The sequence below is a fragment of the Nesoenas mayeri genome (assembly GCF_963082525.1).
Source record: "Nesoenas mayeri genome assembly, chromosome: 14".
Classification (NCBI taxonomy): domain Eukaryota; kingdom Metazoa; phylum Chordata; class Aves; order Columbiformes; family Columbidae; genus Nesoenas; species Nesoenas mayeri.
Genome location: NC_137556.1, coordinates 6,917,536 through 6,943,167, shown reverse-complemented (window position 1 = coordinate 6,943,167; position 25,632 = coordinate 6,917,536). Strand labels below are relative to the sequence as shown.

The following is a 25,632-nucleotide window of genomic DNA, read 5'->3' as shown; positions in this document are numbered from 1 at the left end:
GGGCGATGCTCCTCGTTGCCCACGCGTGGGGGGCGCAGGGCTCAGCCGTACTCGCCTTTGCCCCACGCGGGGCAGCGAGACCCGCCCCCCCGCCCGCGTCACCGCCGCGTCCGCCAGGCGGCGCTGTAGTGCCCCGCCGCGCTTCGCCTCGCCCCGCCCCGCGCCTTCAGGGCTCTCCGTGCGCAGGCGCGGGTGGCGCGGTCAGCTGAGCCGGCTGTCACGTGACGGCGCGGGCCGAGGGAGCGGGCCCGGCCGGGTCTGCGCGGCGTGGGGCGGCAGCGAGGTGCGGGAGCGGACCGGGGGGCGGGAGGGGGCTGGCAGCCCGCGTGGGTGCGCGGGGTCCCGAGGGTGCTGGCAGCCGGTGTGGGTGCTCAGGATGCAGAGCTGGCAGCCGGTGTGGGTGCTCAGGGGTGCAGGGCTGACAGCCGGTGTGGGTGCTCAGGCTGCAGAGCTGGCAGTCGGTGTGGGTGCTCAGGATGCAGAGCTGGCAGCCGGTGTGGGTGCTCAGGGTGCAGGGCTGACAGCCGGTGTGGGTGCTCAGGGTGCAGAGCTGGCAGCCTGTGTGGGTGCTCAGGGTGCAGAGCTGACAGCCGGTGTGGGTGCTCAGGGTGCAGGGCTGACAGCCGGTGTGGGTGCTCAGGGTGCAGAGCTGGCAGCCGGTGTGGGTGCTCAGGGTGCAGAGCTGGCAGCCGGTGTGGGTGCTCAGGGAAGCAGAGCTGGCAGCCGGTGTGGGTGCTCAGTGGAGCCTGGGCGTGCTGACAGGACTCGGGGGTGCAGGGGTTCGCTGGCAGCGGTTGTACGTGGCCGGGATTGTAGGGGGGAGCTGGCAGCTTGTGTGGGTGCACAGAGGTCCCTGGGGGTGCTGGCATCAGGCATGGATGCTCAAGGGTGCAGAAGCATGCTGGCAGTCCGCATGGGTGCTCAGGGGAGCTTGGGGGTGCTGGTAGCCCATTTATGTGGCCATGTGTGTGTGCAGAGCCTATGTGGGTGTGGGGGGGTGCTGCTAGCTTGCAGGGGTGCCCAGAGGTCCCTGAGGGTCCTAGCAGCCTGCAGCAATGCCTTAGGGTGCCCAGAGCTCGTGTGGATTTCTGGGTCTGCCTAGACCCTGCATGGGCACCCAGGGGTGCTGGTGGTGCCCTGTGGGGGTGCTGGCAGCCTGCAGGGTTCCCCTTGGACTGTCTGGGGGGCACAGCATCTGTGTTGTGCACCCGGTGTGAGGTGCTAGTAAGGGTGCAAGATGCTGTGTGGTGAGCTGGAGGGTTCAGGGAGCCCCGCGCTCTGTGGGGTGCAGCCACACTGCTGGCGGGGGGCTCAGCGTGGAGGGGAAGTGGGGCAGCCCAGCACGGCTGGGGTGGGAGCTGCAGGGACTGTGGGGGTTTGTCCCGAGCAACCTCCCTGTGGGGAGAAGCCAGGCTGGGGAGACCAGGCCATGCTGTGAAGTGCTGGAAAGGTGAGACTGGGGGTGACTCTGGGGCTGTAAGAGCACTGAGTGGCACAGGGACCGAAGGACTGATGCTGTGGGGACACAGCTGGTGTGGCTGTCATGTCTGGAAGGTGCTGTGGGCACAGCAGCCTGGGGATGGAGCTTGGCCACAGCTTCCCTGTGGGCAGGGGAGTGTGACCAGGCAGGAGGGGGATCTAGCAGTGCTGGCTCTCCCTTATGTCGTGCTGGGATGGGTGACAAGCAGTGCTGTGGAAATAAAGGATTCAACATGTGTTGTGGGGAGCAGCAGTGAGTTTTGCCCTGCAACCCACCTTTCCTGAAGATTTCGTGTAGTCGTTCTGCACACAGGCCCTGCTCGGCTGGGGAGAGCTGTCAGGGTCAGCAGCAAGTTGCATCTTGCTTTTGACTTCTGGCGTGGGGTTGTCACTCTAAGGGACAGATTGCTGTCACCCCCACACCCAGCTTTCCTGGGTGCTTCACTCACCACAGTGAAATTACTCGTGTGTGTAGTGGTGGAAACAAATGCACATGAAAGCTGATGAGGAGTTGGGTTTAAAGTAGAAAATGAATGAGACCGTTCTTGTCTTTGCAATGACGAGGCAATGATGTAGTGCGGTTTTGCTTTTGTTTGAAATATTAATTGTGTGGATGAGACAAGTTTTGCAGCTTCTTGTTGATTGTGGGGGAGCTGAGTGCTTGCTCCCTGCTGCTATGCAACCTTTAATCCAGACACAAAGAAGGCAAGTCACGATGAATGCATTTCCCTGGCTCTTCAAAGCAAAAAGCAGCTGGGGCTGGGAAGAAAAAAAGAAAATAATGGGGAGCAATCAGGCAGACTGATGTAACTGTGTTGTGTTTTATCTGGAGGATATTGCTGTTGGGTACTTTATCAGATAAAGTGCAGGCTGTCTTTGGGGAGGGGTATCCATGCCTGACCCCTCCCTGGCAGCCCTTCTGCCTCTGTCCTTGCCAACCACCAGCCCCAGGTGCTTGGCAAAACCTCCCAAGTCTCTCCCCTGTCCTTCGGGCACCCATGACGAATAGCTTCTAACGCTTTCCTTGTGTAAACTCATGCTGCCGCTCTTCCCAGTCCCTGCCTCACCGCATCACCCTGCCTGTGGCAGAGCCGGTTCAGGCTGTGATTACGTGGCCTGGCTGTGAGGGAAGAGGCTGGGCAGGAGTGATGGATGTGCTGCCTTCAGCTCCTGAGCACCCGGCTGCATCCCAACTTGCCCAGCCTGGGCTCTCCACTGCTCTGGAGGCTGGTGTTGTGTAGGACAGACCGGCGCTGCTTTCTGCTGCCGGCGTTGCCTGGTGCCACAGGAAATAAAGCAGCATTGTTGCGGCTTGAGTAACTGCTCCTGAGCGGCCGGGATCTGGAGCAAGCATCTAGAGTTGAGCAAAGTCCCTTGCTCCCTACTTCCCTTCCGCTTGCGAGGCTGGACCATTCGAGCGATTGCAGCTTTTGGTTTTTTTTTGCAAGTAACAGCCGGGTTTGCAGAGTATGGTGATGGGGAGGCGGGATGCCTGAGGGTCGGGGGATGGAGCAGGATCTGAGCAGCCTGGGCAGAGCGTTCCCTGCAAAGACTAACGTTTAGGTCTGTGCCAGGGTCACTTGTGTGACCTGGTAGGAGCTGTCTAGCAGGAGACATTTCTCTCCTGCTTCCACTCCTCACCAGCACTGGGATGGGGAGAACTGGGACTGCTGGGGTGTGGATGATGCCTGGGGCGGTGATACCCTGGAGGAGCCTTGGGGCAGGGACCGAATCACCAGGCTGTGTGGCAAGAGGCTGGCAGATAATTTCCCTGTCCCCGATGCCCCTTCCAGCAGGCACCTGGGGTGCTGGGTGCAGCCAGGGAACTGGAGGAAGCAAAGGCATTTTTTGGGAGGGGAGCAGCAGGATGTGTAGAAGCTACGGGAGCTTTTTAGGGCATGTGTGGAAATTACCCTGCTTTCCAAGTGCTTTCCAGTTGAAGGCAGGAGGATTGTGTCCTTGGGGAGGGCTTGTGCTGGTGCTCCTGGCTTGTGGGACTCCGCTGGGGTTTTAGCTGGAGCAAGAGCTCCAGTTTGTGCAGGTGCCTCTTCCTGGGAAGCCCCATAGTCCTGCAGCAACCTCTGTGGCTGTGAAAACTTTGGGTTGGGTGGTTTGCTGTGAGCCCATGGCCTGTTCTCCTGCCTGATCGAGCATAATCAATTATTTTTTGATACAAAGTCTTTGTTTATTTATGTATGTATTTATTTGTTTATTTATTTATTTTAAGGGAAGTTGGGGAAACTTTCCCTCCCTGGCAGGTGCAAGCTGTTCTCTTGCAGCAAACTGTGTGCAGGTTAAAAGTGGTTGTTCTTTCCTGGCCGTTCTCTTGACAGCCCGAGCCCTGGGTGCCAAGGCTGGGGACGCTCTGCCAGCGTGTCCCTCCCTGCCCCTGGTGCCGCGCTCGCCATCCTTAGAGCTGGTCCTTTGCCTGATGCAAAGTGGGTCACATCCAAGCTCTGTCTGCAGGATCCTGAACCCAGGTGTGCCCGAGTTGGGGTCATGAACCTGTGGCAAGAGCTGTTGGGAACATACTGTGCACGTTTGACCTTGGGATATGCCAGCTCCATGATTGCGTGGGCGGGAGCATGTTGCTGTATAAAAACCCCGGAGCAGACCTTGCTCTGGTAGTACCAGCTGGTCTCTCTGCACAATGGCTGACCCCAGGGAGCCCGAGAAGGGGGGTGTTGAGCTGAGCACTCCTAATGCAGCTCCCCCTACAGAGACCATGTCCACTCGACGCCTGCGCAGCGAGGACTACAACGACTACAGCTCCACGGATGTCACACCAGAGGGGAGCCCACCTGGTGGCATCAACGGCTTTGCCCACCCCGAGTCCTACCAGCGCTTTGGAGAGACCAACGGGACAACGTGAGTGATGCTTCCCTCCCTCCTGGGCTGGCTGGGAGGTAATGGGGGCTCCCTGCTGTCTGCCAGCTTTCCTTGGGGTATGCTGGAGCTGTGGTTTTATGGGGTGCTGAGGGCAGAGCTGTGGTCTTGCCTCCATGGGGTGCTGGCACCAAGTGGGCAGCTGCCTCAGGGTCATTCTCTGCTCTCCAGTGAAGCTGGACTTGCTGGCAGTGGGCAGTGTTTGGTGCTTTTCCCAATGTTCCCCCACATCAGCTGGGTTTGATAGGGAGCCATGATGAGCAAACAGCATGTCCAGCTTCAGAGGTTACCTGGGCATGTTGCAGCCATGCCCTGGCGGCTTCCTTATGCCTTAACCACATGAGCAGAGAATGTTGTCTTGCCCCAAGGGAGACCCATCCCTTCATCTCAGAGACTTGCCTGTTGTGCAGCCCCTTGGTGCTGAGCTACACTAGTGCTGGGTTTTGCCTCAAAGCTGGTTCTGCAAATGTCTACCCAAAATCTGTTGTTCGTGTCTTTACCTCCCATCCTTCTTCAGAGCCACTGGGCTGAGCTGGGTTCAGGGGACAGAATCCAGATCCCCGTGTGTGTTTCCCACAGCAGCTCAGAGCTGCTGGACCCCAAGCAGGATGAGCCAAGGGCTGACACTGTGCATGGTCTGGGTGCAGGTATCTGCCAATGGTCATATCTGCATCTTCTCTCCCTCAGGTGGTACCAGACCCTGATCCATCTGCTGAAGGGGAATGTAGGCACGGGGCTGCTGGGTCTGCCTCTGGCTGTGAAGAACGCCGGCATCCTGGTAAGGCAGCTCTGAGCCCCTCTGTGCAAGAGCAGAGTGACCTCAGGGCACTGTGCAGCTGATGTGGCCGGTTTGAGGGCTCAACTCCCAGCTGAGATACCTCTTGGTGCTTGGTGGCTTGTGAGCCTTTGCACCTGAGCTCTGTGGCTCGCCTTGTTTGCTGCCAAGACTGTGTTTGCTGCTGTTGAATTGTGCTGGCTGGTCTCGAGTAGCTCAGCGTGCAAGTTGGGTCTGTGGTTTCCTCTGCTGGGGTCAAGCAGAGTGCTGGGTCCGTGGCTCTGCACCCAGCTGGGTGTTAACTTCCCGGCCCCTGCAGCATCAGCATCTTTCTCCCAAAATGCTCCACTCGGGTGGGATCTCCTTGCCCTGGTCTTGTGGGTGGCAGGCTGAGCAGGACCTTCGCCTTGGTTTGTCCCTGACAGTCCATGGTGAGCAGGCTGTTGTGCCTCCCGAGGGTCCTACGAGCACAGCGCACACATAACGGACCCCGTTGGTCAGTGGTTAATGCCAGTGGCAGGAGATGGCAATGGGATTTCACCTGGGCTGGCCCAGCCCTGTGGCACTGGTGCTGTGGAGATCAGTGGCTGTGATGCAGCTTTGCTGCCTGAGGGCTGAGGTCACACTTGGAGGTCAAACAGCAGCCCTGGCCACTGCCACATGTCCCCACTGCTTCTGTCCTGACACTCAGCTCCTCAGGGTCTGTGTCATACCCCAGTGACTACTGTCCATGTGAGAGATGCGGCCACCTTGCTGCTCTGTTCCCGGCTTCCTCACCCAGCAATGCAGAGTTCCTATTGCTCAGATTGAAAAATGAAAAGAATTTAAAAAGAAAACTTCCTTCCTTTGTCCAAACCATGACCTCTTCATCACCTGTATAATAGCAATTTGCAAGATACTTTGGAAAAACAACCCTGGAAGCACTTTGCTATGCCCAGGCTGCCCTGCCTTGCTTCTTTTGTATCATTCCAGCCAAGTTCATGGCTCTCTGTAGGGTTACTCAGTCCTGAGGGGCTGGTTCCTGGGAGCAGCACCCGCGCTCCAGTTCAGCCTCCGGCCGTGTTTTGGCGCACGGAGCCCGAGGGGTTTTGTCTGGAAGAAAACCCCACGGTGCAGCTCTGCCTCTGGCCATCAGAGTGCAGCCTTCCCCCTCTCTTCCCCTGCAGCTGGGTCCTCTGAGCCTGCTGGTGATGGGAGTCGTGGCTGTGCACTGCATGGGCATCCTGGTGAAATGCGCCCATCACTTCTGCTACAGGTAAGGAGCGACTCCCCTTCTCAGCACTGCTGCTCCTACAACTCCTCCATCATTCCCAACAAGCCCGGTTGTTTTTCTGAAGCTCCTCAACAGCAAGTTGCCCATGTCAAAGCCTCGGTCAGGAACTACTTCTGGCCTTTTTTGCACAAACAGTTTCCCCATTAATGCCATTGTTTGCCTTGGGAGCCAGCAGACAGGGCTGATGTGACGTCCCTTTTCTTGCTCTTCTCTGAACAGGTTCCAGAAGCAGTTTGTGGACTATGGGGATGCTGTGATGTACGGGCTGGAATCGACTCCCAGCGCGTGTCTGCGGACACATGCTGTTTGGGGAAGGTACCTGTTCCCTCCTCTGGATGGGGAACTCGTCTTTAAGACCAGCACGTGCTGCAACTGGGACAGAAGAGCCCACTGGTGTCTGAGCTGTGTGGGCAGATGGGCACAACTGACACAAAATGTTATTTGGCTCACCTCCCCTGAGTGCTCGATGTCCCCCGGGGGTTAACGTTGAGGTCTTTGACCCAGTTCTGTCCTGAACCAGATGTAGCTTATACTAAAGGGAGAAGTAAGTCTCTGCAGTGTAAGAAAAGGGTAAATAACATGTATTTCAGTGCTGGCCCATCTCGTTAGACACTGAGCATGTCTAATGGTGCCTCCCAGGGATGCTGCCAGCCCTGTGGATGTCCCACATCACACAGATGTTGCACACAGATCACATTGTACATCAGACGCTGGGAAAATCAACCTATTCCTGTGTGTGGGGAGCGTTGCCTCCAGCTGTGACAATTCAGCAGCAGACTGGAGATGCTAAACTTTCCTTCTGAGTGTCCTCTTGAGGCTGACCCTGTGGAGGCAGTGGGAGGGAGAGATCGGAGAGCCTGAGGTCTGTGAGGTTAGATGGAGATGTGGTCTTTCCCGAGCATTGAAGAGAAGCAATCTGGGCACGCTCTGACCTGCACATCCCAGCCCATGGAGCAGCGTCCATGCAGTGTTTGATTGCAGGCCTCAAGCAACCCAAGTGGGCTCTTACTTCTGTATGGCCTGGCTAACCAATGTGTTCATTTTTTTATTTTCTAGGCGTGTAGTGGCACTTTTCCTGATCGTCACTCAGTTGGGTTTCTGCTGCGTGTACTTTGTCTTTCTGGCTGACAATCTGAAACAGGTCAGACTTATTCATGAGCAAGGGGAAGGTGAGAATGGGTGTTGGAGGCGTTTGGGTCACAGCTCTGTTTTCCACCAAAGGTCCGCTTCCCATAGCTGATGCTGCTCAGGAAGGTACTGCTCCTCTGCCCAAGTATTTTGAAGTATTTGTTTTCGTGTTCAAACAGGGCAGGTTTGTCTGAGAATCCCTGTGAGTTTGCTCCGTGTGCAGAGGTGCTGAGCTGTCCATTTCACCCAGGAGAAGTGGGGACCATTCCTGGTTGGGAAAGGAACATGATGAAAGCAGAGAGACTGTGTCTTTGATGTCCTGCTGCCTCAGTTAATTGGTTTATTGATGCTCTGTGATAGATGGCCATGTCATAGAATCCCAGGTTGGAAGGGACCACAAAGATCATATGATCCAACCTTTCTTGGCAAAACCACAGTCTAGACAAGCTGGCCCAGCCCCCTGTCCAGCTGAATCTTAAAAGTGTCCAATGTTGGGGAATCCACAAATTCCCTGGGGAGATTATTCCAATGGCTGATTGTTCTCATAATGAAAAATTTCCCTCTTGTGTACAATTGGAATCTCCCTGGTAGTAACTTGTACCCACTGCCCCTTGTCTTTTCTGTATGACTCCTTGTAAAAGGGGAGTCTCTATCGTCTTTGTCGCCACCCTTTAAATACTGGAACATGGTAACCTCTCTGCTCCCTTTCTTAGACCTGTTTGCATTCCAGTTTCTTGCTTCATCCCGTGGCTCTGGGGCTTAATTACATCTTTAGGGAAAGAGTTTCCTTCTGCCAGGCGTTGGGAGGAAATAAACAGAAACTCTGAACCGCTTGGCTGGCTCCCACGCTGTCAGAAACTGGGAATAACAAGTCCCTGTTCCCAGCCTCACCAGCTCAGTGCCTCGCTCAGCCTTGTTCCCCATGTGCTTGTGCAGCAGCGCTCCGGTCGCTACCAGCGTGGCTGTGACCTTCCCCAGCCCTGCCCTGACACCCGTCGGCTTCAGAGCAGGTTCTCGGGGGTCTCACAGTGGGTGGCAGAGGATGGACGGGCTCTACCTCTGCTCTGGGAGCAGCAGCCGAGGAGATGCCCCTCGTGCTGCCCTGTGGGGTGGCCGGGAGGAATAAATGGGCGAACGCGGGTGATTTGTCACCAGCAGCTTTGGGAGCAGGAGTGCGGGGTGTATGTGTGGGGCCGGGCTGCTGTTGCCCCCCTGCTCCCTGCGAATGGCCCCTTGCTGTTCTTTCAAGGTGGGCTGCTTTCTGCTCAGCCCCTCGCAGCAGAGACTGACGGCTGGCTCAAACCACGAGGGAAATTTGCACAACCATGCAAATCTGACCCGTTTTAGGGTTTCCCATAGCTGAGAAATCCCTTGGCTTCAGTTTTGGATTTCTTTTGTGTAGGGAGAGGGGAGTGTTGCTTTTTCCTTTTTGTGGTGGGGTGTAGCATGTCAGATAGGGAGTGATGGTGCAGGTGGGACCTTGGGCAGGATGCCGCTGTGCTGGGCAGAGTTTTGGTTTGGAAAATGGCTTTGGGGGAAGCTGCAGAGAGGCAGGGCAGATAGAGTTCGAGCAGCACTTCCCTGTGGGTGCATGGTGGCTCTGCATGTCCCATGGGGGCTGCTGATTTGTGCAGAAGCTCTTTATCATCTCCTCTGGGGCAGGACTTGCTTGGGAGAAGTTTAAATTAGTTTTCAGGCAGCACTTTGCAGTGGCCAGATGGCACATGGCACCCAAACCAGCTTGGTGGTGGTTGTATTGGTGATCCATAGCGTGATCGCGCTCCCAAGAGGGACGGATCAGCCTCTGAATCTCCTCACGTGGAAACAGGGCACTGAGCAGCTGAAGGGGTGCGTGGCGTTGGGTGCAACGTGGTGCAGCAGGAGGGAAAGGACCTTTGAGGAAATATCCCTTAATGTCTCTTTCCTTTCTTCTCAACTGGGCACGTGGGCAGCGCAGACCCAGCTCTGCCCTCAGACCCAGCTTGGCTGCCAGGTTCATGTGCCCAGCGAGCCTGAGCTTGGGCAGGTTTTGCTGTCTGGGCTCAGATGCTGTGGCTGGTCCCAGCTCTTTTCCTTGCAAGGTAACAGGGATTTGCTTCAAAACTGCCTGAAAACCCATGTTGATTTGATTTTATTTGACCAGCTGTGTGCGAATGTGAGCTAATGGGGCAGGAGTCTGACACACCCAGGGTACGCTGCCAAGATTGATGGCTCTCAGACCTGCACAATGTGGTTCATCAAGTGTTCCTGTGCTTCTCCAGGTTGTATCTGCAGCAAATGGGACCACCAATGACTGCAGCTCGAACAGGACGGTGACCATGACCCCCACCATGGACTCCCGGCTCTACATGCTTTCCCTGCTGCCTTTTGTGGTGCTGCTCACATTCATCCAGAACCTCAAGGTCCTGTCCATCTTCTCCATGCTGGCCAACGTGGCCATGCTCACCAGTCTTATCGTGATCTACCAGTACATCGTCAGGGTACGTGTGTACAGCTCCCCTCATTGCTTCTGTGATGTCCGATGCTTTGGCAGGTGGGGGAGCTCAGTGATGGGATGCCTGCAGGCTGTGGGGTGCTGCTCTTTCCCGTGGGCACGGTCCTTACACTCTGCTCTGCAGGACTTTCTCTGCAGCATGGGCCTGTGACAGGGAGCAGTGGGAGTGGGCCAGGTCCTCCCTGTCCTCCTCACATCTGAACTCTGTGTGGGCTTTTTTCCAGGACATTCCCGATCCCAGTGACCTGCCTCTAGCAGCAGCTTGGAAGACCTACCCTCTCTTTTTTGGCACCGCGATCTTTGCTTTCGAAGGCATCGGGGTGGTAAGTTGGCGTGTGGCAGCAAGGCTGCTTGCATGGGAGGCTCAGCCCATGCTCGGGCTTGCTGCAGCACCTGCTCTGCACTGCAGCTGTGTTTGCGGATGAGTTTCTCTGACAGTAGCCCAAATTCTGGATGATGCTGTTAGCTTTAGCCTCCAGGCTATCTCCTGGGTCAAACCCTGTTGCTTCCATCTGAGGCTGGAGGAGAACACGTTCCAAACCTCAGGTTGCTGCTTTGAAGGTGGCTGTATCTGGCAGTAGATCAGGCTCTGCTGGGAATCGCACTGGCAGCTGCTTTCGGCTCAGCTGCCTGACCTGTGGACGAGGAATTGTCCCGAGTCTTGTTATCAGGCTGGATCCAGAAGCTGCTTAAGTGGGAAGCCAAAAAGCATTAAAAAAGAAAGTGATCTATTTTCCCCCCTGTCTCTGCAGAGGCGCTGAGGTCTCCCTTGGGCAGCCGCGTGGCCCCAGTCTGCCGTGGGGCTGGATTTGCATGTGCCTCTCATACAAGATGCTGTAAATAGACCGTCTGTGTCTGTGGAAAAAAGCTGTGTGGGTGGGTGGAGAGCTTAATGGCTCCTTAAGATATTGTGGGTTGTTTCCGGGAGCTCCCTTCAAAGGAGTGAAAAATGTTTTCATCTCTTAATATAAGCTGTAAGCACAGGGTGTGAGAGGGCCAAATCCATTACAGGAGGAGCTTTTACTGAATGCTGTGCCCAGGGCAGAGGGCTCTGGCTGACAGTGAGGCACAAATCCTCTCTTCCTCACATGACTTGGAGGTGGAGAAGCAAATAAAAGCTGTTCTGGTCCTGCCTCCTCACCAGCTCTGCCACTGTGTCTCTTTAAATCCCCACCACCCAAGGACAGCTATAAAAATGTTTGCTGAAGTCCTATATTTGAAAGCAAATGTTAGTAGTTATAGGTGTGAAGGACTTGCCTCTGTCCTTCCTTTTGTTTTTATTGTCCTGCCTGGTTGAAATCTGTCTGGACAAACTTCATAAGAGAGGAGAAAGTGTTTGGTCTTTCCAGGACCTGCTGGGGAAAATAAGACGATGTGACACGATGGGCATGGCTGTGCTGTTTTGGGGTGCGGAGTGTAGTGCAGATGGCATCGACTGGAAACACCAGGCACCTGTGGGCACAGCTCCTGCCACAGGGAGGGAGCAGGTCCCTTCGTTAAGGCGAGAACGTGGGTGACCTTGCTGGGGACCTGCCATGCCAAGCGTGAAGCTCTCAAGTGGGAGCACAGAAATCAGATCTCCCCTGCAGAGTTCCATGTGTGACCATCCTGTCCCCTGGCATGGGGGGGCTGTGCTTGGCCATGGTGCTGGGGCGTATAGAGGAGCGGGGGCAACCTGCTGCTCTGTCATCATCCTTCCCTCCTCTCCCAGGTGTTGCCTCTGGAAAACAAGATGAAGAACCCCCGGCAGTTCCCAGTCATCCTCTACGTGGGGATGACCATTGTCACCATCTTGTACATCAGCTTGGGTGTCCTGGGGTACCTGCGCTTTGGGGCGGACATTCAGGCCAGCATAACGCTCAACCTGCCCAACTGCTGGTGAGTCCCTGTGGGGAGTGGAGGGGCTGGGGGCGAGGGGGGCATGTCCCAGCCAGAGAGGCAGGAGATGGGACAGTGGGGGACGTCACTCCTTAGGAGAACTGATCTGGGTGAGCTTGCGGAAGGATCAACCATGCCATAGCCAAACTGTCCGAAGGAGCTGGTTTAGGGTTGTCAAGGCTCATTGCTGTGGTGTCTGAGCTTGGACTTGGCTCTGCAGCTCAGGCTGATTCCTTGGGGTCCCTCGTGCTCCCTGTCTGGGTAGGTGCAGCTCTTGGCTTTTTCTTGGTGTCTTTTTGGGGGCTAAGCAGCACTGCAGCTGGCAGATATTGAATACAGACCCTGTGGGGCTGTATCAGAAGGTCACTGAACAGCGCAAAAACTGCTTCTCTTCCCCAGATGAAGCACATGGAAAACTAACCCAAAACTGAGAGCTCCCAGAGGGGCTGAGATGTGACGTCTCCACACGTGGGCTGCGTTCCTTGTTTGCAGCCCTGGAGCTTGAACTCCCACTCCCTGGGCTCCGTGTTGTGCCTGGATGTGGCTCAGCTTGAGCCCAGGCTTTGCCTGTGAGCGCTGGTGCTGTGAGGAAACCCCTTCCTTCCCATGGGGACTGAGCTCTGCAGCTCCCCAAACCTGTCTGTCCTCCTCTGGGATCTGGTGAGGCCTCCTGAGGCGCTTGGGTCGCTGGCTCGAGCCCTACGGAGACACACATGGCATGATCCTGGAACTGCTTCCCTGGAGAGGTTATTTCTCCTCTTGCCAGGGCTGGTGGCTCAGGAGCTGGCTGGGCTGTGTGCTGGTCTGTGCTGGGGGCAACTGGTTGCTCAGTGTCACAGCTCCATATTCACCCTGGAGGAGAAATTCAAGCGGTTTCTCTTGCCTTTGGGAGAAGAAGTGTGGAGCACACAGATATTGAGAACAAATGCCTTTTCCAGCTTGTTCCACTTGGAATTATTTGAGTATTATTTCAGTAATCCTGAAAAAAAAACCCCATGTCTTGCTTCTTATGACATGCTGCTTCGAAGTGTTTGTGTGGCAGGAGATGGTGCCGACAGGTGAGGAGCGGTTTCACAGCAGCGTCTCTGGCGGCTGGGTGCAGAGCTGGGGCTGAGCGCTGGCTTTGATGCCACAGGCTTCTTGGAAGACTGTCCTGTGGCACCAGAGTTTCTGTGGGTTTGCCTAGGAGCACTCTGGAGTTCAACGGTTTCACTTCGATGTCTCTGCTGTCTTGAAATCCTGCAAGAGACCAGGGTGAGAATTGGAGCTGGGGGTGCCTGTCCCCCTCCCCAGCCCATCCGCTCTGCTCTTCGCAGCTGCCCATCGCTGTGCAGCGTGACTTGCTGCCCCTTCCCCACTGCTGAAGTGGATTTGGGCAAGACTCAAATTTAGAGTTAGTGGTGGGTTTCCACATGCTGGCCTTGTAGAGCTGTGCAGCTGGGGCTCTGGAGAAAGCAAGCATTTAAAAAAAATAGAGCCTGTTTTTGCTTTAATTGTTGCTGTGTGGGTTTCTTTGAAGAATGCATGGACTTTCATGCTGGATCTGTGTAGTGACTGAACTGCTGGATGTTGGTGTGGCAGAAGGTCCTGCTCCTGCTGAGAGCATTGTCCCTTGCAGGGCTGGGAGCTCTGCGGGGTCCCTGCTTGCAGTGAGGAGGGACAGGGCCAGTGGAAAAACAGGCTTGTGTTGCAGGGAGATCTGAATCCCACTGTGCCAAGCCCAGTAGGTGTGAATCCCATCCGCTCAGCAAGCTGAAGTGAGGCGTGGAGGGGATGAAATGCTGCTGCTGTTTCTGAAGGTGGGAAGCAGGTCGGATCCGGGTCTTGGGCTCTGCAAGGCATCAGGTCATGCCACAGCCTGTAGTGACGTCTGCTGACCCGTAATGCTGCCCCAGGGGGTTCCATGGCAAACCTCAGCTTTGTTTGCTCTAAAGGATGACAATGACATCCCTTGGAAGAAGGTGATGAGATTTGTGTGACTTGATAAGCTACAGAAAGATCCTGTTTCAAGTGCACATGCATGCCGTCAAAGTACTTTTCTGAACAAAACTGTTGGGGTTTTTCAGATAGAGAGAATAGCCCTTTGGCAGTCATGCTGGGGAATCCTGGGTGTGCTGTGGTCCCTGTGACTCAACACACAAAGTGCTTTGATGTTTGCACGTGTTCTGGAAGAACATTTGATGGAGGCTATAAATAGTGGACTTGGAAATGGTTTATCTAAAGTAAGGGCTAGGATACTTGGGCCAAAGTATTGACTGCTGCATTCCCATGCATTAAACTGTAGGTGATGGGTGGAGACTTGCCCTTGAAATGAGTGTTTTGCCCATTCTGCTTCGTTTGCGGGTTTTCTTCCCAGCAGTAAAAAGAGTTGACCTGCAGGAGCCGGTCATAAGGACTGTAGGTGAGAAGTCATGGGATTTACCTGCAGCATGGGAGACAAGGCGAGGGTTGCGGTGGAGATGCCGCATCGTTCCTTGGCTGTAGCCGTGGCCCAGAGGTCTCTAGAACAGATTTGATGAACGTGTTGGGAATCGTTGAGTTACAGGATGACTAAGGACTTCTCCAGCCTCATTTCTCTGTGACCGCAGCTTCCTCTAATGGGGAGTGTGTCAGTTCCCAGTGCCCATGTCTAACCACGGCTTCCGAAATACTGCTCTGCTGTGCAGAAATCCCTCCTTGCATCCTCAGGAGGGTTACTTCACCCCACCCTCTCGAGAGTGAAGAAATGCCTTAGTGAGGGGAAGGATGTTTGGTTGCGTATGGCTGGTTGGAGGTAGGTAACAACAGAGCTTACGGTCAAAGGAAGGTGTGCCATTTCTTGCAACTTGTTGGGATGCCCTGTTGTGGCTCTCTGGGTTAAGGACATGGATGCTGTGGTTGGCAGAGCAGGACCCTGCATGGACCTGTGTTTTCTGTGGGTCAAGCCTAGCGCTTGAGACCTTCTTCTTGTTGATGTTTAAAATGCCCTTTGAGCTTGTTATCCTGGTTCCTGACCTGTACAGGATTGGTACTCAACCTTATTCTGTACCTTTTTTAGTAACATCTCTTAATTATGTGTTGCCTGGAAGCACTTTATAGCTTTACAGCATCACTTAACTGAAAAAACAATTATAAAATATGCAGGCTGTGGAACAGGTGGCTCAAGGCTACTGTGCATGTGAGTCACGTGTGGCTGAGTCGGCACATTCTGAACTCTGGTAGCTTTCTCTTTAGTTTGCCTGTGGAATCACAGGGTAATTTGGGTTGGAGAGGGCATCTCGAGATCATCATGTCCACCTACCTGCTCAAAGCAGGGCCAGCTTAAATTATCAGTAAGGAGGGGGGTTCCCCACCTCTCCAGATGCTTGTTCTGGTGCTTAACTACCCTTTAGGGATGCAGCCCCGTCCCAGTGTCCCTGGTTCTTCTGCTGTGCAGCTCTGGGAAGGATCTCTCTCTGTCTTCTCCATGCTCTCCTGTCAGGTAGCTGAAGACAGTAATAGCATACCCGTTAACTTTCTCTTCATGCTGAACGAGCCCAGGTCTTGCAGCCTTTTCTCACATGTCATGTGCTCCAGCCCCAACAGCCTCTACTCAACTTGCTCTGCTAGGTCAGTGTTTGTCCTGTCCTGGGAGTCTCCAGACTGCACACAGGATGTAGCTTCTCAAGCTCCCAAACAGGGGAGTAATCCCTACCCTTAACCTGTTGGCTATGTTTTTGCTAACACAAACCGGTATGTGATTGACCCTAATCACTGCAGGCTCCTGCTGTTGTCTCATGTTCTGTTGCTGCCCACCAACACTTCCAGGTCCTGTTCTCCTGGCCAGTCAGGAAACTGGGCCCCAGCCCTTCCTACCTGCAGGGTTCTGCAGTGTTTACATTTGAACTTTGCCCATGGCGCCATGTTGGTTAGGTCCTGTTCCACGGTGTGTCCACCATTCCCTCCGATTTGGTCTTAGTGTGAACTTGCTCTGGGTCACTGAGAGCTCATCCAGGTCACCCATGAGGATATTTCCAGGACTGAAAAATCCCCACTGGCTATTCACCCTGTCCAATATGCACCTGGAAATGGATGCCAGGAGGACTTAGGTCCTAGTTTTCTGGGGATTGAGGTGAGGCTGATTAGCCTGGAGCTTCTTTCATCCTTTTTGAAGGTGGACCTGACACTTACTTCTTCACAGGCAGTGGGACCTCTCTCTGATCACACTGCTCTTTTAAAGGTGAGAAAGTGGCTTCAGGCTGATGTGTGCCATAACCTCAAATACATCTGATCTGATCCCATGGACTTGCATAACATCCCATTTGCTTAGGTGATCCCCAGCTCCATCCCCTGTGACTGTGAGAAACATTTGACTCCACCAGACTTTGCTATTCGTGTTCAGAGTTGTCTTGCCTGTGAATATTTGGACTTTTCTGGTTTGGGATTGTTGTTATAGCAGCTGGATGCTGAGAGCCAACATACAGAAGGACCCTGTATTGGGCCCAAAGAAAGTAAAGGGGTATCAAGAGGAGCTGGATACCTTTCTTTCAGCTTGGATCAACTTCATATTTACTCAAGTGGTGTGGCCAGGACCTGTGTTTCCTGCTTCGTCAGCATGTCGTGAGTTGGGGACCAGATAGGACCGTGTGTGATGTAACTAGATATCACTCCTCTTTTAAAGAAGCTTTTCCTGCTGCCGGGTTGCTGCGGGCAGAGATGGGGCCGAGAGGTGGCTTTTTTGCCACCTGTGACAGGCTCTGTCCCGCACCTCTGCTGCATCGCTGTGGGATCTGGACCGTGAGGTTTGACTCGGGGTGAGCCTCGGGTGCTGTTTGCAGCCTGTCTGCACCCCACCTTCCCCCTGCATGGCCCAAACTGCTCGTTTAACTGTCACTGCCTCAAACACGTATTATGCAGCATTCCAAAAATAACTGCTCTTTTTCGTTTCACGGAGGAGGTTCAGTTGCAGGTGGTGGTGGTGACATTTGCTTTGTAAGCCCAGACTTATCCCAGCAGTGCTGTTCTCTTCCCCTTCCTCAGCAGCCAAGCAGTAATCGCGATCTGTGAAATATTAATGGCTGCAGCTGATAAGACTCTTTGAAAATATTCTTCATTTTCTATTTTACGACAGAGAATAAAGTCCAGCTGGTTACAAATAGGAGAAAAGGTGGTGGTTTTTTTTCCTTCAGCTCAGAGGCTGGGTTGCTGAAGGTGAGGGGTCTCTAGGGGTGGGTGATGGAGGCAACTTCATTCTGGGTCACTGGCCAGAAGTCAGGATTGCAGCTCTTCGCAGTACCAATGCTACTGGGGCTATTTAGGAGTGTATGTGTAGGACAATCATGTAGAAGGCCACCCTGTGTCACTGCAGACCTTGCAGAGTCCAGCCTGGTCAAGCGGCGAGGGTGGTATGTAGCCTATATCTCTACATAAGGGAGCAGGGTACCTGGAGGATGTGTTACTTTGTGCAGCCAAGGGCAGCGTGGCACACATGAGCATCTAGAAATGCAGGCAGATGCCTTGTCGAGGACCAAGTTAAGCCCTTGGTCCCTTGACTAACAACACCTCAGCTTCCCCTGTGCCTTTGGATGAGTTACGAGCAGGACAGCCATTTGTTGTTTTTGTTTGTTCGTTTTTCAAGTAGCTCTCAATATCTGCCCACAAGTTTTGCCAAGGGGAAGCAGCGTTTGAGAGGCTGCTGGCCCAACTCCTGGACTGATGATACCTTACACAAAGCCAAGACTAAAGCCTCTGAATAGGTGTGGGGACATGTATTGCTGCAGCTTGGAGGATGAGCTGTCTCCTTGCTGTCATTTGTCCAGGAAAGGTCTCTGTACATTGAATGCATCAGCCTAATTTTCCAGCAGAGCGTTCAGGAGGGACGATCACTGGCACACAGAAGTCCTTCTTGGCAGAGTGTTCCCCTTCCACTTTCTGTTGTTGCTGCCGTGGAGGCTGGAGCAAGAGCGTGTCCCACTGGGTCTCCTCCTTCTCTTTTGCAGGCTATACCAAGCTGTCAAACTGCTCTTCTCCATCGGGATTTTCTTCACGTACGCCGTGCAGTTCTACGTGCCCGCCGAGATCATCATCCCTCCCCTCATCGCCCGAGTGTCAGAGCGCTGGTGCTGGCTGGTCAACCTGCTCCTCAGGGTGGCCCTGGTCGGCGTGACCTGTGAGTAGAAAGCAGCTTGTCGGAGTTCCCGTAAGAATATGTGGCACCTCCTTCCCACCACGGGCTGGTGGTGCTGAGAGCCTTTGCCCCTCTCCTTGCTGCCTCAGGCCTGGCTACTGAATCCCGGGCAGTGGGGAGTCTCCTGGAGCCCTGTTTTCCATACACAGCGTGTAGCTGGGCTCCTCCTGCCTGTGTGACACAGACATGGCTGCAAAGGGGTCACTGACTGTGAGGGATGGGTGTGCTTGTGTACAGACATTCATGGCAGTGTATAGCACAGCAGAAGATAACTGAGAATGGTGCATGACCCATAACAAAGCCTTGGTGTGCCTGTGGCCACAGGGCAGGTCTGGTTGCGTCAGCCCCAGGTGGTCTCTTTCCCTTGATGGTGTCTGCTGCCTGCAGTGAAGTTCTGGTGGAGCAGGATGCCAGGTTAGAGCCTGGTGGACCTTCGGGAAAGGTGTGGAGCAAATCAGGTGCAGGAGTATCAGATTTTGGCTGGCTTTCATTCCTGAAGTCTAGGTCCTTGCTGTTGTCAGCACAGCTGAGACGCTTGACTGAGCTCGCAAGCATCATGTGCTGAAAAAGAGCTTTTCTTCATGGCTTGATGCTGCTGATGCACCAGAGTTGAGCATCAGGGACCTGGCCCCGCAACCCAGCTGGGTTTTGTTTGTGCTTGAGAGGAGCATGGTGCTAACTGGAGGGTGGTGGAGATGGCTGAGAACAGGACGCTGCCAGTTCCTGGGCTCTCAGTAATGGTGAGTCAGAAACGCTGCGTTAACGGAGGTGGGCAAAGCCTCATCTCCTCTGTGCTGAGTTCCTGAAACACATTCTGGCCCAGTGCCCACAGCTGGAGGGATGGTGCAGGGATCACAGAATCCCAGACTAGTTGGGGTTGGAAGGGAGCTCTGGAGATAATCTGGTCCAACCCACCTGCTAAAGCAGGTTCACCAGAGCAGATCACACAGGAATGTGTCCCCATGTGTTTGAATGTCTCCAGAGAAGGAGACTCCACACCCTCTCTGGGCAGCCTGTTCCAGGGCTCTGGCACCTCAAAGTAAAGAAGTTTCTCCTCATATTCAGATGGAACCTCCTGTGCTTCAGTCTGTGCCCGTTGCCCCTCATCCTATCATTGGGCACCACTGAAAAGAGTCTGGTCCATCCTTTTGACATCCACCATTGAGATATTTATAAACATTGATGAGATCCCCTCTCAGCCATCTCTTCTCCAGGCTGAACAGACCCAGCTCTCTCATGAAATCCTTCTGTGCTGGACCACGTTCTCTGACCACTCCAGTGCTGGTGGTTGAGCTCGCAGCCTGCCCATGGGATGGGAGCCTCTGCTGGAGAGTGTTGGGGTGTGCCTGGCCAGGGAAATGAAGGCTTGGAGTGGCGGAATGGCTTTAGACGCTGGCAGTGGCCGTTTGGGGATAGGGAGGCAGTGGAGGTGTTGGTTGAATGGTGCTGGTTCCTTTGTACCTCCTCCCCTCCCCTTTCCCTGTAGGTCTCTCTGACTGCTGGTGAGGATAAAAGCAACTGGGGGGGTTGCATGAATATTCATCGGATGATTGTGTGGCCACAGAACAAGCCTGCATCACGGCTTTGGCTTCCAAAGAGAGGATGCAATTTGGTGTATGGGTGCCTTTTAAGCTTAGACTTCAAAACCAGCACAGTTAAAACCCCTTTGAATTAATACCTGCGGAAAGCAGGACCGTTGCCCCTGGAGGCTGAGGACTGCAGCTGGTGCTTCAGCCCTGCTTATTTTAGTGGGGGGTTAATAATTTTGTTTACTCTGAGTCCAAAGAGCAGTGTGGGGTGGGCTGAGGGTGCTGTTGGCGGTTGGCTGCTCTGCTCTCCCCACAGGCTGCCGGAGCAGGGATGCTGCTCACAGCAGAGACCTGGCAGAGCACTCCTTTGCCTCTGTGCAGGGCTGGGAGCTGGGATAAACTTCCTCCAGCTCAGCTTTGTGGGGACTTTTGCTGCTGTTCCCCATGGTGGAGGGATGGTTCGTCTCTAGGCTTATCCTTAACAGCAGGGCTGGAGTGGTGGTGATGTGCAGGAGCATCTCCTGTTTGTGTCTTTGCCTGCTGTCGGTCTCCCAAGCCTTCCATCTGCTGCAGTGCTGTGGGTGATCTTTGGCTCAGGGAGGCTCCACCAACCTCTCTTGCCTGTAGCTGATTGCTCAGGAATGAACAAATCCTTCTGGAAGGGAGCCCCGAGATGTCTCTTTTCAACTGAGTCTGGAGCTGACACAGTTCTAGGTGTCTCCTGTTTCTAAGCAGAGCTTTCAAAGCAATAATCCAGTTTATTTCTTTTGGTTATTTTGATTAAGCGCTGAGGTCTGCTTTGATTGCTGAGGATGCTCTTCTGCAGTACAAAGCCTTGGTTGCCTTTTCCTCAGGCTTCATTTGAACAAAAAGCAGTGAGTGCTGGGTGGTATTTCACACACTTGAGTGCTGCGGTTAGGGAACTTGCTCAGTGTGTGACTGTGCTGAGGGGCACCTCTCCTGGTTGCGAAGCAGGACCTAGATGATCCCTTATTTTAAATCTGCTCGCCAAACACTGACACTGCGATGCCCAGGGGTGGTGGTGGCTGTGGGCTGGTTGGAAGGAGAACATACTATCCCTCCATCCTCCCCTGGTCCCGAGCAGGAGAAGGGGGAGTGGGAATACGCTGGAATTTGCAGCCGCTAAGTGTGAGCTGTCAGAAGTCTCCCAGGGGGATTTTCCTTGGCTGCAGTTTTTACCTCACAAATGTTCTCCCCTGGGCTGTGCCGCAGGCGCTCTGCTGCTGGAGCAGCTCTAAACACATGCAAACCGCAGGGATTTATTTGGAGTGGGGGGAGATGGCTTTTTGCCTCCTATTTTATGGGGTTTCTGAGGCTTTGTGGCTCCCCAGGTGTGGGGAGCAGGCAGGGGTGCTGGTTCTCTCAGAGGGGCCAGCAGCCGATCTTCTGCCAGCGGCATCTGTTTGCTGGGGCACCCGTCCCGCTCAGCCCCAGAGCTCTCTGTGGTAGTGCCCGGGGCGACAAAAAGGGTTTGGTCTGCATGCTGCACTTCATTAACTCAATGCAATGGCTTATTTGCTTGTTGGGGAGGAGTTACTGGAAAACATGCAGCCACATCTTCAAAGCTCTTGTGTCAGGGAGAAGGGCAGAGGAATGATTCAGGCAGATGGAGTCCCTGCAGTGGGTTTTTGCTTGTTTTGGCTCAGGGGAGGGTCTCTGCCATTTGGGAGCCAGCTGCACTAACGTTGCGTCCGCTCCTTCTCCAGGCGTGCTGGCCATCCTCATCCCGCGCCTGGACATCGTCATCTCGCTGGTGGGCTCCGTCAGCAGCAGCGCCCTGGCTCTCATCTTCCCCCCGCTGCTGGAGATCGCCACCTACTCTGCAGAAGGCCTGCACCCCCTTGTCATCGTCAAGGACATCGCCATCAGCCTCTTCGGCTTCCTGGGTTTCGTGGTGGGGACATACGAGGCACTGGTGGAGCTGGCTGCACCCGCCGCCACCATTGTGAACGGCACCAGTGCCATAGTGCAGTGATGGTGCCTGTGCCCCGCCGGCCCCTCTGGGCGTTATGCTGGGGGCACACGGGCACTGCTGGTCCCCTGGGGACAGTCTCCCCTCTCCCCTTGGGAAATGCGGTGGGTTTGGTCTGTGAGAGGACGGGGCTGCCTGACGCTATGGCTGCCCATCTGCAGCAGGGTCCTGTGCTGGGCTGCGGCTGGGGAGGTGAAGTCTGGGGCAGTGCCTTCCCTGGGGGCTTTTCGGGCAGGTGATACAGCCAAACAGCACCTGTGTAAATAGTCACTTTGAGAGCTGAAGACTCCTGGGGATGTACATTTTGATTTTTTTTCTTTTTAAATCCCACCCTTTCTGTATTTCCCTTGTCCCTTCAGTCAGGGCAGGAAACAGGGACTGCTCTTTTTTGTGCCAGTTTTTTATTTCCCCCCTCAGCACTTTATTTTTACAGCAACAGAGAAACCTCAGCTCAGGTTGGGGAGCGTGCAGCCGCCTCCTCACCCCAGCCCTGCGAGGATGGCAGATGGAGCCTGAGGTATGGAGCATCCTGGGACTCTCGTGCTCTCCTGCGGTGGGATCCCTGAACATGGGCATTGGCTCCTGCCGTGCTCCAGATCTGTTTCCAGACACCCTGGGAGCTGAGCTGGGCACCTCCCTGGCCTGGGAGGGTTTGCCAAACTCTGGCCCATGCTTTCAGTAATGGCACTTTTTTCCCCATCCAGCACATACACCTAATGTCTGGCTTTTGGAAATGTTAGGATCCGATGCATGCGGAGAGCAAATGGGGTCTGCTGTAATGAAGGTCCAAGCCAGACACCTTTGGGTGGGAGCATCTCCCTTCGTGGGATGGGGTGCCCCCGGGGGTCACCACGTGCTGCCTGCACACCGCAAAAATGCATCACTTTGTTTACAGCACCTGAGCTGGCCTGGCACACTCCAGCTGTGTCTGCAGGCCGTTACTGAATGTCAAATCACACACAAAACCCCCATGTGTGGGGTATTTTTGGTTTTGTTGTTTTTCAACCTTTCTCTCCTCCCTCCCTGGTGGCATCCTCTGCCTCTGCCCCAGCTCTGCAGCCCCTGGTAGGAGGCAGCTTCTCTCTGTGCTCCTGTTGCTTCTAGCTGTGTGGCTGGTGCATGCTTGGAGGGGGGACAGTCCCCACCATGCTGCTGCTTCCCTTCCTCTTGGTGAGCCCAGCTTTCTCTCTGGAGGGTTCCCTTGCATTTCACAGAATCACAGAGTGGTTGGGATTGGAAGGGACCTCTGGAGATCATCTGGTCCAACCCACCTGCTAAAGCAGGTTCACCAGAGCAGATCTCACAGGAATGTGTCCAGGTGGGTTTTGAATGTCTCCAGAGAAGGAGACCCCACACCGTCTCTGGGCAGCCTGTTCCAGGGCTCTGCCAGTAGGTTTTTGTTTGTTTTAAGAGGACAGATGCATCCTCCATGGGATGCCTTTTCCTAGCAGTGTGAAAGCCACCCCTCTGCAACCCCCGGTCTGGGCTGAACTCCTTCCTGCTCACACAGCATCTCCCAAACACCAGCAGCATGGTGGGTCCCTCTGGAGAGCTGTTACCCCGTATCCCACCACAGCCTGTTCTCCATAGGGGTGGGCAAAGGCTGGTGGTGGTGGTGGGAAAGTAGTGTGAACATAGCACTGGTGGGCTGTGTTCTGTCTTTGATGGAGGATGGGTGATGCTTGGGGTGTTTGGTGCTTGACCTGCTTCTGGGAGGAGAAGGCTGTGCAGAGCGGTGTCCATGCAGCCTGCCTCCTCGATGGGTGGTGTTTCAGTGTCTTGCACTGTGTCCCTTTTGCTGGCTCTGCTTTGGGTGCCCCATACTGTTACATGGACCCATGGCCAGGTGTGGGGTAGGTCTGTGCCATGTCACTGCTCCTTTCCAGCCCCTCATCTGCTTGCTGCGTCTCTGGGGGCTCACCTCATCTCCTCCAAGTCTGTGCTGGTGAAGGTTTCATAAGCAGAGCAAAGCTTTAACTCAGATCATCCACCTGGAGGACACTGTGGGGTCTGGGAGGGCACTCCAGGGGATGCCACGGACGGGAAACGTGCAATATTCACATCCATCACTGTGTACTGACCCTGGCGTGGCCCTTGCATTTGGGTTTGACAGCAGAAGTGTCACCCTTGGCAGAAGAGAGCATGCTGTTGTGAGCGGGGGATGTCTGGTACATGCCCCCAGATCTGTTGGTACCCCCTGAGAAGGCTGGCTGCATTTTAGGGGACAGCTGTGTGCCAGGGCATGTCCCTAGCCCAGCACCGGGCATCAATGGGTTTGCTGGTGGGGCTCTTAGCACCCAAACTCACTTTGCAATCAGTGAAGACCTCATTTCCAAGGAGACTGGGATATCACAGCAGCATTAAATGTTTTTTGCAGTTCTTCACTTTTATTGGGGTGATCAGGGGGTGTTTAGAGATGAGGCCAGATGTGCTGTTGGGGCACACGGCGTGAGGGGCTCTGCTGAGCCAGGAGGACCTGACACAGGACCCAACAGACTTGAAAACTTGACACTTCTGTACCGTAGGCTGCTCTGTAACCACGGAAATTATGTAAATATAGAAATTATTAATGTATATGTTTCGTGCCTATGGATATTGTCAGTGCACAGTGTGTGTAGCTGCCCAGTGGAAGAGCTGGCGCTGCACCTCAATCACATTATCTTACTTTAATCAATAAATATAATCTATTTTTTACGTGAAAACACTCTGGGGTGTGAGATGGCGACTTCTCTTCCATGAAGCAGGTGTAAAACAACCTGGCAGTGCCCCAGCCAGGTGTGCAGCAGTGCCAGGGGTCTCCTAGGTGGACCCTGCTGTGCTGGGCTGGATGGGGCAGCGCTGTGGCATTAATGTCAGTGGATGTGCTACAGCTTTTGGGACTTGTTTGGTTTTACCTCCTCTCTTTTTTTCCTTTTTTTTGCAAATACCACCCAGTAACAAGGGCTTGGGGAGGAGGGGACATCCATGTGACAGCAGGAGCCCTGGAGCCCAGCAGGCAGCCAGGGTCGGACCCTGTGTTTTTCCCAGCCCCATTGCAGTACATGAGACTCCTGCCTCTGCTGAGGGTTTCAAATAAAAGTGTTTCAGTTTTGCTACTCTGAAAATGATCATTTTCCTTCTGAATGCACTTGTGCAGGTAGGTTGTGGGCAGAGCCTTTATGGGCTGTCTGGACTTGGCTGTCCTCTCTGCCCCACCAAAGCTGCACTTTGGCTTCTTGTCTGTGTCCAGGGACCCAGCAACGTGGTTTATACTGAAAGTGGGACTGCAGCTGAAAAAAAGAGCTTGATGTGTGGATGGTGGCAGCGTGGTGGATGCTGAGATGCTGCTGATCCACATGAGGGTTCAGAGGAGACTGCTGGGTGCCATGCCAGCATGGTTGCAGCTCTGCTTATCCTCATGCTGCTGAATAATTCCTGCCATTGTGGTGTGTCGTTAGTGGGACTGTTTGGAAAATGAGGGCTTGAGTTAATTGCTTGAAGAAAAGTCTCCTTAAAGTTCTGAGGCTGATGGGGAGTTTGGTCCCCAGGCGGGGACCCGAGGCCACCTGAACCCCAGGGTGGGAGGAGTGGCTGAGCACAGGCGAGCAAAGGCTGGGGTTTATGAGCAGGAAACAGGCAGAGCAGGTGACCCCCATCTTTTCCTTTGGCCATAAGAAAACACTGCTCCCCCAGCAAGCCTGGAATGGCAACCCTGCTCTTCACAATGTCTCATCAGCATGCAGGGGGTTGACCCTGCCTTGGGGACCTGCCTGTATTTAGAGTTTTATTAAAAACAGCCATGGTGAACTGCAAAGCTCACAAGCCCGTCCTGACAGAGGAAAGCTGGGCTGGGGATCTGCACAGCTGCAGCCAAGTGCTCCATCCCTCCCCTGGCTTTAATTTGGGATTAAGCCCAGCTGTGGAGGGTTAAAGGGATTGTGGTATGAGGTCTGGCCAGGCCAAGTGGTGCTTGTCCTATACCTGGCAGTTAAGGCAGGAGGGAGGTTGCTGTGCCATCTCTTTCTCAGCCTCTCCGTGTGATGAGCCCCGCTCAAGACAGCAGGTAGGGTGCT

The 25,632-nt window shown here is 54.4% G+C and overlaps 1 protein-coding gene across 2 annotated transcripts; it reads left to right on the top strand.

Moving 5' to 3' along the window:
• Positions 1-243: 243 nt before the first annotated feature.
• Positions 244-24,128, top strand: LOC308045664 (proton-coupled amino acid transporter 1-like). 2 transcript variants are annotated; one of them, XM_080353095.1, is made up of 11 exons: positions 244-283; positions 4,200-4,347; positions 5,053-5,143; positions 6,307-6,395; positions 6,633-6,728; positions 7,470-7,554; positions 9,803-10,021; positions 10,260-10,358; positions 11,747-11,913; positions 17,871-18,040; positions 21,315-21,701. In XM_080353095.1, exons 2-11 carry the CDS (start codon positions 4,205-4,207, stop codon positions 21,581-21,583), a joined length of 1,428 nt encoding a protein of 475 aa, XP_080209221.1. In that variant the 5' UTR covers positions 244-283; positions 4,200-4,204; the 3' UTR covers positions 21,584-21,701. The 2 variants fall into 2 exon arrangements, with proteins under 2 accessions (XP_080209221.1, XP_080209220.1); XM_080353094.1 differs by lacking the exons at positions 244-283; positions 4,200-4,347; positions 11,747-11,913 and having other exon boundaries at positions 5,059-5,143; positions 21,315-24,128.
• The last annotated feature ends 1,504 nt before the right edge of the window (positions 24,129-25,632 follow it).

Excerpts from the sequence above, each read along its gene's own strand:
- LOC308045664 (XM_080353095.1), top strand. The coding sequence starts at position 4,205 with ATGTCCACTCGACGCCTGCGCAGCGAGGACTACAACGACTACAGCTCC. Across the intron at positions 4,348-5,052 it reads GGAGAGACCAACGGGACAAC|GTGGTACCAGACCCTGATCC; the intron begins GTGAGTGATGCT and ends TCTCTCCCTCAG. Across the intron at positions 7,555-9,802 it reads TGGCTGACAATCTGAAACAG|GTTGTATCTGCAGCAAATGG; the intron begins GTCAGACTTATT and ends GTGCTTCTCCAG.